At 42.2% G+C, this 12323-nt stretch overlaps 1 protein-coding gene across 1 annotated transcript in view; it reads left to right on the top strand.

The window, feature by feature from the left end:
- LEMD3 (LEM domain containing 3) overlaps window positions 1-12323 on the top strand; it is a 385365-nt gene that overhangs the window by 235512 nt on the left and 137530 nt on the right. The window contains exons 8-9 of the mRNA XM_033958493.1: window positions 2429-2531; window positions 3196-3374. Of these exons, the coding sequence (XP_033814384.1) occupies window positions 2429-2531; window positions 3196-3374 (282 nt within the window). The remainder of the gene's footprint in view (window positions 1-2428; window positions 2532-3195; window positions 3375-12323) is intronic.

Here is a 12323-nt window from a genome sequence, read left to right as displayed (position 1 = left end):
CTAAAAAAATGTCTTGTCTCCCCGTTTTACCGTGTCAGCTATTTTTTCTTCCATTTGCATCTTTGCTTTCTTGACTACATGACTAGCCTCTCTTAACTTTTCCAGATATTTTTGCCTGTCTTTCTCTTTCTGCGATCTTTTGTAGTTTATGAAAGCTAACCTCTTATTCCTTACCGTCTCAGGTACTACTTTTGAGAACCAAAGCGACCTTCTTTTCCTCTTAACTTTTACTTACTTGCCTCACAAAAAGGTTTGTCGCCCTTACAATTGTTACTTTCAGTTTTTCCCACCACATTTCCACTCCTTCCAGACGTTCCCATCCAGACAATTCCTTGACGTAAACCCCCATCCGAACAAAGTTAGTTTTTTTAAAGTCTAGAACCTTTGCTTTTGAATGAGCCCTCTCTATACCCATCTTAATATTAAACTGTACCATGCAGTGATCACTGGATGCCAGATGTCTCACCTATTGTAACATCAAACACTTTCACTGTTTGTAAGCACTAAGTCCAGTATGACCCAATCCCGTGTGGGTTCCATTACCAACTGCTGGAACAGTTCTCCTGGTAGAGAATTCAGAATCTCCCTACTTCTAGAAGACCCTGCAATAGGGATACCCCAATCAACATCTGGCATGTTAAAATCACCTATTAGCAAGACTTCCCCTTTTTCAGATATAGTCTGAAGGTCTACTATTAAATCTGTGTACTATACTTCTTCCATCTGTGAAGGAGGCCTGTATATAACACCAATGTAAATATATTCACCATTCCCTCTTTCCAAATTGATCTACAATGCCTCTTCCTTGCTCTGCAGATCCTGCAGTTGTGTGGCTTTAATATGATCTTTAACATATAACGCTACTCCTCCTCCTTTTCTTCCAACCCTGTCTTTCTTGAACAGATTATAGCCCGGTATAACTACATCCTAGTCATGGTTCTCTGTGAACCATGTCTCTGTGATCACCACTATATTCAACTCCTCTTCTTCCGTCACAGCTTCTAGATCCAGAATCTTGTTTCCCATACTTTGATCATTAATATATACTGCTTTCCAGACATTGCCCCCTTTTTCCCATCCGTGTAGAGATATTCAGTGATTTACTTACCTGAGGGCTTATGAAGTAGGATTATTGGGTGAGGAGGAGGAAAAAGAAATAGATTGCTAAATAACATGCTTGAGTAATGTTGCTTGATGCAACAGTTACAGCTAGTTTCTCCAAAATATGTGATACTTGTCTCCTAGGTTATAAGAAAATTACACTTATTAATGTCATAGTATGGTTAATCACGATGGAGTTGATTTTCAAAAGATTTAGGAACCTAACTTAGATATGTCTGTTCTTCATTTGGCCTTTCTGAAAATTGACTCAGGCTGAGCATCTAAGCTGATATCCCTATAGTGGGTGTTTGCAGAGGTAGGGTTAGGTCATGAAAAAATGCCAGATGTGAAAATTGCTTATAAGTTTTTCATTTAGGACCATTTTGAATTTAGACTCCTAAATACTACTATTATTAATTATTTCTATTGCGCTACCAAACGCACGCAGCGCTGTACAGTCACAAAGAGTAAGAAAACAGTCCCTGCTCAAAAGAACTTACAATCTAAATAGGCAAGACAGACAAACAAGATGTCATGGGTACAGTTAAGGAGAATGGTTAATCAGCTGGCTCAGTTGGAGGGCAGAGGAGTAGGGTTAAGGATTGAAAGCTATATCAAAAAGGTGAGTTTTCAGTCTGCTTTTAAATAAACTGCTGTACAGTTTTTTAAAATTGGCCTGAAGGTTGACATAGATTTCAGTATGAGACCTGATTCTTGAAATGATTTTTCATTCAGACTTACCAAAATTAATATACCTTTTGTTGACTAAATAATATAGTTCAATGGTTTTTAAAACCAGTCCTGAGGGACCCATAAGATATCCTTAATGAATATGCATGAGGCAGATTTGCATATTATGGAGGTGTCAGACATGCAAATCTGCCTCATGCATATTACATTACATTAGTGATTTCTATTCCGCCATTACCTTGCGGTTCAAGGCGGATTACATCCAAACTAAAACAAAATTACATTCAAAATTTGAAGGAATAGAATAAGCGATGACAGAATTTTTAAGGTAATATATATTGAGTAAAGAGTTACCAAAGGGAAGTGGAGGTCTTTAGGAGATAAGAATAGAGTGAAATTATGGGTTTTAGATAACATTTGGTAGATAAAAGAGTATTAGAGAGATCTAAGGGTAAATAGAGTGTTGGATATTGGTTGTGCTGGTTATGTCTTAGAGATATCTTGAAAATGTGGCTGGCTAGGGTCCCCCAGGACAGGTTTAATGACCACTGATATAGTATGTAAAGCTAAAATCCAAGACTGATTTTTTTTTTAATGTTTATAGTACTGAATTTAATTTTTGTGCTTTTAATTTCAGATGTTCTCAAAAATCACAGTGAAGCTTGCCAAGAAAATAAAGGCCTGCAGCCATACATGCCTGTTCCACATGTGCGAGATTCCTTAATAAAGCCTCAAGACAGGTGTGCTAAACATCAATGTTTTCTAATTTAATACCAGAATACAATATTTGCAAAACTATGCTTGTTGATAAGCAAAACTTTTTCCACTTCTCCAGTGGTCATTCTATTTAGCATAGTTACTCGTACATACTGGAGAACTCTAGTTTGAATCTTTTTGTCTAGTGTGTGTATTACTAAAAACAACTATATCAGTTTGTGCTTAGTATGTAGTTGAGGTTCTTTCAACCTTCTGAAGTAACGACATTATATCACAAAAATCATGCTGGTTATAAATTGGGACAGTTTCCATCTAAACCTAATTAGGTGCTTTTCATAAATGAGAGTTTGACTAATTTGTATATCTCTACTGTTCTGTAACGTACACAGGATTTGTATTCACATAAGAGGAAAATTTTGATTTTTCTCATCTGAGATTCATCCAAGGTTTCACTGTCAGTTTTGAGAAGAGTGCCTTTAAACTGTGCATCCAGTGTTTTTCTGGAAGAATCTTTTCAAAGATGAAAGATCATGTTGGGGTTGTTTAACATAGACTCCATTCTGATCTTCCATTCAAATAATGGCCAGGTTGTATAGGAGCAGACCTGAAGGTTGTAAGATTGAAGCTAGTGATAGTGACTGAATTGCAATAATACAAGACATACTTTTGTGTGGATCTTTATTTTAGGGAGAAAATGAAGGTTATATGGGATAGAGCAGTTGACTTCCTTTCTGCAAATGAATCACGAATTCGCTCTGAGGCTCAAAAGATAGGTGGTGATGATTTTCTGGTTTGGAGATGGATGCAGCCGTCTGCAGCATGTGATAAAATTTCATTGATACCATCTAAAGTATGGCAAGGCCAAGGTATAAACTGAAAAGAATGCAAATGTTATATTTATTTCAAATAGGCTTTGTTTAATGGTAAGTCTTAATATTTGCATTTACATTTTTTATTGAAATTTACATTTTTATTGAGCCCTCCTGGTATAATAGAAATTCTCTCATTTGTTTGAGTCAAATACATCTTATCTAAACATATAAAATGATGGCTAATAGACCATGTTGCCAATCCAGTCTTACCTGTTTATACCCGGTCTTATCTACACTTGTTTAAATGCTGCATATTTGCCATTTAGATGTCCAGCTTCTCAGTGTTGCATGTTGGGCTGTTTGCGAGTATGGCCACTCAGTACAAAGCCTGTTCCAGTGCAATAAGGGTGGTATACTGAACCATAGGGTTATCCATCTGTGCTCGCAAGCATACTGCAGACGATGCCAATCACAGCTTTTCAACTCCTACTCCTTCTCCATGGTCTCTGCTGCCCCCTCCAGTTCTTCCTTTTGCAAGTGTGCGTGAAGGAATCTTTCTGAACTGCTGTGTTTATTTCTTTATTGTTTTGTGGTGGTTTATTTAAAACAATTTTTGTGGATTTTTTTTTTGTGTGTTTGTGTGTGGTGTTAGAGATCCCACTTCAAAGGGACTGCTCTGCCTGCTCAGAGAGGAGCAGATGCTTAAATCTGCAACTGTCAGGTGTATCCCTCGGTAACCTGTACAGCCAGTCTGCTGGAGATTTGTGGAGCTCAGGGTTCCTGGCCCTCAGCACTTGCTTACTTCCTTGACTTGGTCAGGAGCTTGAGCTCAGGCTGTTAGGTATCAATAATGGTCCTTTGAGGCACTCAGGGTGCCAACTGCAACTTCACTTCCCCCCCCCCCCCCCATTTCTCCATCATACGTCACATCCTGGGGGGGTAGTACATCAGTCCGACTAAGGTGCAACTGGCAGCCTGAAGATCTCGGCGTGGGAGCTGACTGGTAGTTTGAGGCAGAGAACCTTTCCAGTTCCAGCTACACTTTAAGGGGGTTGCAGCATCATTTCCCCAGCACCTGGTCTGAGTGCAGACTGTGACAGGCTATGAGAAAAATCAGGGAGGTCTTGAAAAGTGTATTTTGAGTGTTTCTGCAGTTAAGTCTTTGGTCCCCCCCCCTCCTCTAAAATCCTATTTTTAAAATTTTTTTGGTCAGCCCTGAAATGTTTGGAAGTCTCTTTTTGGTACCAAAATGCTGCTACAGTGGCCATCTTGGATTTTCCTATTTTTTTCCTAAGTTCTCCAACTTCTCCAAAACAACTTGTTTTGCCTCAAAACTGACAGGAATGAAGTCCTCAAACATTAATACCCCTGTTTCATGCCTCATTTGCGAGTGCCCTTGTGCCACGTGCTGCTTCGCAAGGAATGGAGGAGGGCAGAAACTTCAGGCTTAGCCCCCTCTGCAGTCTAGATGAAAAGCAAGGGATCCTTTTGGGGGGAAGGGGAGAGAAACACCTTCTGGAAACTTAGGACAGTGGTTCTGTGTACTGTAAGGGTGTAGATGCTTCTTCGCAGCCCAAGAAATGGCAATTTTTCCAACCTAAGCAGGAAGCAGAGTTGCCCACTCAGGCCTTTACCACGGAGTTCATTAATCTCCTTTGGCAGGCTTATGCACAAGGCAGAACTCCGCCTGTTAGGTCCACTGGCGAATGAAACAAAAGTGCAAACCTTTCTAGATGCTCAGAGCCCTTCTTCATTGCGATTGGAGGTTATTCTGGTCTCAGATGGTCCATTGGACAGTGACTCGGAGGACGAGGGTCAGATTTAATCCCTTTATTGTCCCAAAGTGAGGCTTCCCTTGTGAGAGAGGCAACTTCATATGGAGGACAAGGAGTCAATATTGGCCATGGACCAGGGAGAGGATCCCTCCGTTTGCCGACTCTTTGTCCTCTGCATTGCTGGAGATTATTACCGAGTCCCTAAGAGAATTAAAGATAGACCTTCTTCAAACCCCATCCTTCCACTATTCAATTTTGAGAGGGGTTCGGGCTCAACCCACATCTTTTCTGAGGCACTAAGATATGAGGATCCTAGTCACAGTGCCCTGGGAGACCCCTGAAGGTGACTAAAAACCATGACTAAGCTGTATTCCATGGCTCAGGAATTCCAACAAATATCTGCTCTGCCAAAGATGGATTCCCTGGTAGCACAGGTGGCCAAATGCCCTTCTCTGCCAAGCAAGGGAGGCGTAGTATTAAAGCAGGGGTGCCCACACTTTATGGGCTTGCGAGCTACTTTTATAATGACTAAGTCAAAATGATCTACCAACAATAAAATTAAAAAAAAAAAAACACAAAGCTCACTGAAAGGCAGAGAAAATGTTAATTATTCATATTCCGGGTTTTTTCAAAGAGGTCACGGCAGATGACTCTATGCAATGTCACCTCAGTAACAAAATACAAAAATAGACAAATACACCCCCTCCCTTTTTACTAAACCACAATAGTAGGTTTTAGCACAGGGAGTTACGCTGAATGCCTCGTGCTGCTCTCAATGCTCATAGGCTCCCTGCGCTAAAATCACTATTGCGGTTTAGTAAAAGGGAGCCATAGTGCAAAATATGGACAGCAGATATAAATTCTCAAAACCGACACATTTTGATCACTAAATTGAAAATAAAATCATTTTTCCTACCTTTGCTGTTTGGTGATTTCATGAGTCTCTGGTTGCACTTTCTTCTTCTGACTGTGCATCCAATCTTTCTTCCTTTCTTTCAGCCTCCTGTATGTTTCCTCTCCTCCAGATCTCATTCTCTCCCCCAACTTTTTCTTTCTTTCTCCCTGTTCCCCCTTCTTTCTGTCTCCCTGTCTGCCCCCTTTCTTTCTTTCTCCATGCCCTCCCCCAAGCCACTCGGTTTGCTGCCACCGCCATCGGGGAACAGCCCCCAAGCCACCGCCGTCCCAAGCTTTCCCTGCAGAAGCATCGCGCTGACCAGCATTCCACTCCTGACGTCAATTCTGACGTAGGAGAGGAAGTTCCGGGCCAACAAGGCATTTCTCCTCATTCCATCCAGCCTGAGCCCCATCTCTCCTTGATCCAGCATTTCCCTTCTGTGTCTGTCAGAATTACCATTCCACCTATTTTCCAGCATCATCCTTCTTTGTGTCCATCTCACCTATATTCCTATCTCACCACTTTTTCAGAATCTTCATTTGTCTCTGTCCTTGTCTTTACCCCATGTTCACCATTTGCCCTTTCAATGTCTTTATCTCCCCCCCCCCACACACACACACTTTTTCAGCATTACTTCTATGTCTCTATTTCACCTCCTCTTCATGTCCCCTCTGTATCTCTATCCTTATTCAGTAGGTCCTGCTTACTCTTTCTCTTCTTTGTGTCACTATCTCCATTTTCAGCTTTCCCCCCTTTTCCTTTGTTAATGCACCCTGTAGCCAGAATCTTTCCACCCTCCCTCCACTCCGGCCCAGCCCAGTATGAAATATTTCCTTTTGTTTCCCTCCCCTCTCTCTTTCTCTCTCTCTTCTGCTCCCTCACCCACGAGTCCTACATCTGGCCCTCTCCCTTCTACCTGCACCTGGCAAAACCCCCCCTACTCCGCGGCTCTCTTAAGCAACTCGTCAGCAGCGGTGATCAAGACAAGCTGCCGACATCGAGGCCTTCCCTCTACGAGTCCCACCTTTGTGGAAAAAGGAAGTTGAAACAAGCGGGACTCGCAGAGGGTAGGCCCCAACGTCAGAAGCTTGTGTCGATCGCTGCTGCTGAGTTGCCGAAGAGAGCTGCGGAGCAGGGGGTGTGGCCGGAAGCAGGTAGAAGGGAGAGGGCTGCTGGAAGAGGTAGAAATTCCGGAGTATGACACCGACCCGGGCCAGGATGATTTCTTTTTCAGGCTGTTGCTGCTGCCGCCGCCACGTCCCCCCCCCCCACGAAATGACAAAAACAGCCTAATGCCCGGCATCTGCGTCTTTGACATCGGGGAGGGATGGCGTCTTTGACATCGGGGAGGGACGGCAACACGAGTCTATCACAGAGCCCGGGATGGGCTCTGCGATCGACTCACGTTGCCTTCCTGAGCTACCGGTGGATCGCGATCGACGCGTTGGGCACCCCTGTATTAAAGGATCCAAAGAACCGCAGAGTGGATATAATAATAATAATAATAACAGCTTATATACCGCAATACCGTGAAGTTCTATGCGGTTTACAAAAGATTAAGCAAAGGTACAAATTGACTGACTTCAAGAGGGGAAGAGGAAAGAGAAGTAATTAGACAGGAAATTCATTGATGAGGAGAAAAGTGATCAAAAGGACAGTAGGTCGCTATTGAGAGGAAAGAGATAAGTGGATCAGTTGTCAAGATGTTTTAGGAACAGGTGTGTTTTTAGACGTTTCCTAAATTCCTCATAAGTAGAGGGCGAAAGTAATTGTTCTAGGTCTTTACCCCATGATGCTGCTTGGTGTGAGAGAAGGAATTCATGGTGTTTTTTCAGTTTGCAACCTCTCACTGGGGGGGAAACGAAGTTGGAATGTGAACTTCTCTTGTGTCTGTTGGTTGAGAAGGAGAAAAGGTCTATAATGTATTTGGGGGCAAGTCCGTGTAATGCTTTAAAGCAGAAACAGGCAAATTTGAACTTTACGCGTGCCTTCATCGGCAGCCAATGTAGCTGCCGGTAGTAGGGTGTCACGTGTCAAATTTTTTTAGTCCAAAGATTAGTCTGACTGCCGCATTCTGCAACAGTTGTAGGCGTCGCATATTTTTTTGGGAAATTGCCAAATAGGCGATGTTACAGTAGTCAAGCAGGCTTAGTACGAGGGATTGGACTAGGATTCTAAAAACCGATGTAACAAAATAAGCTTTAAGGGATCTGAGTTTCCAGAGAGTGAAAAATCCCTTTCTGATTAAGGATATGGTCCTCAGGAGGCAGTTTGAAGCTCTAGCCTTAGGGATTAAGGCTGCAGTCATGGCCTCTTTTGTGGTGCACGCCTGTCATTCCAGGCTGTGAAATCAGAACCTGTTGGAGGCTGAGACCCCATGTAGTGTAGTGCTTGCACTTGCAGGCCTGAAAGAGCCTGTAGGTCTAAGCACAGCATTGTATAGTTTATGACCTATTTTCTCTGTTGACCATTGTTTTGTCTGACTAGCAATCCCAGTAGGGCTCTTATCAGAATAGCTTGGTGAGACTTAGTAGTGCTTATTGAGAACTGCATTCTTGAGGCTTGTTACATGGGTAGCGAATGGGATAATGATCATAAAGTCATCTACGTAACTAAATAATTTTATCCCCAGCTGGGTCAATTGCGCACCTAATGATGACATGTAAACATTGAAAAGCAATGGGGATAATGGTGACCCCTGCGGAACGCCAGATGGATTACCGTATTTTCACGCATATAATGCGCATACGTGTAGAACACGCATACGCGTATAGCGCGCGGGAACAAAGCATTGCTGTAAAAAAAAAATTCTATTTAGCACACACACGCGTATACCGCACATGCTGCTATAACCTCCTCCCGCCACCCCCGCTCACTCCCTCTTCTGGCCTGCGAACTGGCATCCTCCTCCCCCCCCCCTCCCGCTCGCGTCACCCTCCCTCCCCCGCGATCCTTCATCCCCCCCAGCACCGCAAAGACATCGCTTACCCGATTGGGCACCGGCACCAGCACCAATGCACAGGACGTGCCAGTGCCCGAAGATCCTCTCTCGCCTGGGCTGGGCTGGGCTTTGAGCATTTACGCATGCTCAAAGCCTTCTGGTCTCGCTCTCTCCGAGATTCTCAGATTCAGAATGCTGGATCGCAATGAGAAAAAAAAAGTTGTATAATGCGCTCACACATATAACGCGCATGGTTATACTCGGTTTGTAAAATCGTGTATAACGCATGCGTTATATGCGTGAAAATACGGTACTCCAGGTATCAGAGAGATTGTAATTAAAATGTACACCTCTCCTCTGATACCAATTGCATCTAAACATTGTAATAATTTTTCCATGGTCCACTAAGTCAAAGGCAGAACTCATATCAAATTGCATTATCAGGGCATTAAGGCCCCTACTAAACAGGAAACGTAAATTATCCAAGATGGCCGCAATAACTGTCTCAGTACTAAACAAAGGTCTGAAACCAGATTGAGTTTCATGTAAAAGAGAGAAGTGATCAAGATATTCCATCAATTGGGTATGTACCAATCCTTCCATGATTTTTACAGAAAATGGAATGGGTGCTACTGGTCCATAGTTAGTTACTAATGCTAATGATTCTTTATGATTTTTTGGAATTGGGGTTATTATAATGTGACCATTATTAGTAAGGAATTTTCTGCTTTTTTAATTATCGGTAAAATAATTCAACAAAGTTAGTTTAAAGTCTAATGGAGCTGATTTCATAATTTCTGGGGGACAGGAGTCCAAAATGCAGTATGATTTAGTGTACTTGTTATAGAATTTGATATAATTAATTCATTTGATATAATTATTCCATTTCATTTCCTTGTATGTTAACTATTTGATGTTCATATGTCATTTGTCGAACAGTTATTTCTTAAGTTTTTAATTTTTGAATCAAAATGCTGTGCTAAATCATTTGCTGAAGGTAGCTTAATATTATGCATGAATTGAGTGTAGCGTGTGGTGTCAAATAAATTTGTAACCAAGTTGAACAGTTCTTTTGTATTGATTCCTTTCGAGTATTGGATGAGTCAATTTTGGATGAATAAAATGCTTTACGTTTTATCAATTGTTTTGAGATACGAAAGTCTCCATATATTCGATCTCCACCCACAATATGCTTTGGATCAGACAGTGGGCTGGTGATTTAACCTCTAAAGCAACACTGAACAGGCTCCTCTTCAGGGTACAGATGCTGTTTGGGAAGGGCCTAGATGATCTTATGGCTAGTGCACAAGATCACTGTCCCAGATCTTTACCAGATTGCAGATCCCAAGCAGTCAGACACCAGAGCTGGGGGTCCTTTCGTGGGTCACAGTTCTCTTTCGAGTACTCAACAGGAGCCTTTAGCCAGAGAGCCTTTCAAGGTTCCAAACAAATTTTCCAGGAGCCGGAGGAACCAAGGTTCCAGTTCCCATTCCGCAGTGCCAGCCAAAAAGCCACAATGACGCCAGCCCTCAAGCCGCTCCTCTGAAGATTGGAGGTCAGCTCTCGGACTATATAGAAGCGTGGGAACAAATAATCTTCAGAACACAGCTGTGGTTATTATCAGAGAGGATTACAAGATAGTTTGCGCACCCTATCTCCAACTGGTTCGTGGATTCACTGACGGGCCAGCCAGAGAAGGTAGCTAGATTCTTGAAAGCTGCCCTGAGATTAAGGCCGCTGATTCAAGATCCTTTTCCATCTTGGAATCTTAATATAGTCTTAGAAGGAATCATCAGGGCTCCATATGAACCCTTACAGGAAGCCTCTAATGAATCTGTCGGTCAAAGCAGTCTTCTTGGTAACAATTAAATCTTAAAACTCTTTACATCCTGGAACATGCTCACTATAAAGTCTTTTTTTTTTTTTTAACAATATTTTTATTTTATGCTTTTAGTGCTCAGAAAAGGCTGCCTTCTCAGCAGCAAGTGCCCTTCTCAATCATCACACTAATACAATATAAAAGAGTCTATACATAAAATTGTTAAGCATTGATTCCTTCTGTTTGTACTTATCTTCTGTTTAATGCTCCAAACTGAAGTGATTCTCTTATCTTTGATGATTTTCAGGGTGAATACGTTGTTTTTTTTCAACTTGTATTTCTAGCTCAGCAAACCATCAAATAATTTCCCAACTGGGATCCCGGTTTTTGCCTTACAGGCTTCCTCAGGGGATAACTAAAAATAAACAATGTATTTTCTACAACTTTAAATCTCTTGTTCATTATAAGATTTTTATGACTCACTTATAGGACTTTTTTTTTTTTCTTCTTTCACAGTAACCTACAGAAGACCTCTTACCCCAGACTTCTTATAATGGTGTCCCTAATTGAGACTCACATCTTACTGGACAACTATTTTTCATCAATCAGTGGGGAAATTTGATTCTTCCTCCCAAATGATCCATATTATAAAGTAGTCCATTCTACTACTTTGTTTAGGGTGTGTGTGCTTGAGCTGGAGTATGCTTACCTGACTCCCTCCAAACCACCAGGGCTCTCGGGGACTTGGTGAGGGGTTTGTTGGGGGGAGCATGGGGGTGTGGGGGTTCCAGGTTTTGGTCAGTTAGGGGTATGGTAGTGATCTGGGTGGTTGAGGCAGGAGAAACTGGGCAACTCTCCTGCCAGCAATCTTTGTGAGGGGGGGGTGCGATTTGGGTGGTCGGGATCTTCGCAGGTGGAGGTTGGGTGGCCATGATCTTCGTGGTAGGGTCCATTAGTCTGTGGGTACAGGTTTCCGAGGCAGGAGGAAATGGCATCCCTCCTGCCTCCTTTTTTTTTTTTTTTTGTCCTGGGGCTGTTGCTGGGGGCGGTGTCGTTCGGGGAGAGGGCCTAACTTTTTTTAAATGGGGATAGTTATTGTGCATTTAATCTGTGCCATTAAAGAAAAAAAGTCTTCCTGCCCTGAACAACTGAATGCAGGAGGCTGCTTCAGGGCTTCTGTGCCAGCTGCGCGTGCCAGTTCTGCACATTTTCAGCATTAATAGTCAATCCCTCAACAGGTTCCGAAAGTGTCTTGGCTACATTGTTAATATGAAATAATCTTAGGTTATCACCTATATCTTATTCCTCATAAAACTAACATGATCTGGTGGGATTAGATGTTCTACAACCTTATTTAGTCTGTTGGATAGTATTTTGGCCATGATTTTATATTCAGAGTTGAATAGTGAGATTGGCCTATAATTTTTAACCAAAGAAGGGTCACAGTTGGGTTTAGGAAAAATGACTCTTGGCTTCTGTGAAATTACGTTGCTGGTTAGGATGTGCATGAATAAAGTTGTATGTAATAAGAGATAAAATGGGAGGCTACTTGGGAACCAGATTGCTTAAAAAG

This window comes from Geotrypetes seraphini, chromosome 9 (assembly GCF_902459505.1).
Source record: "Geotrypetes seraphini chromosome 9, aGeoSer1.1, whole genome shotgun sequence".
Classification (NCBI taxonomy): Eukaryota; Metazoa; Chordata; class Amphibia; order Gymnophiona; family Dermophiidae; genus Geotrypetes; species Geotrypetes seraphini.
Note: the sequence above shows the minus strand (reverse complement) of the source record. Positions and strands in the feature narration are given on the sequence as shown.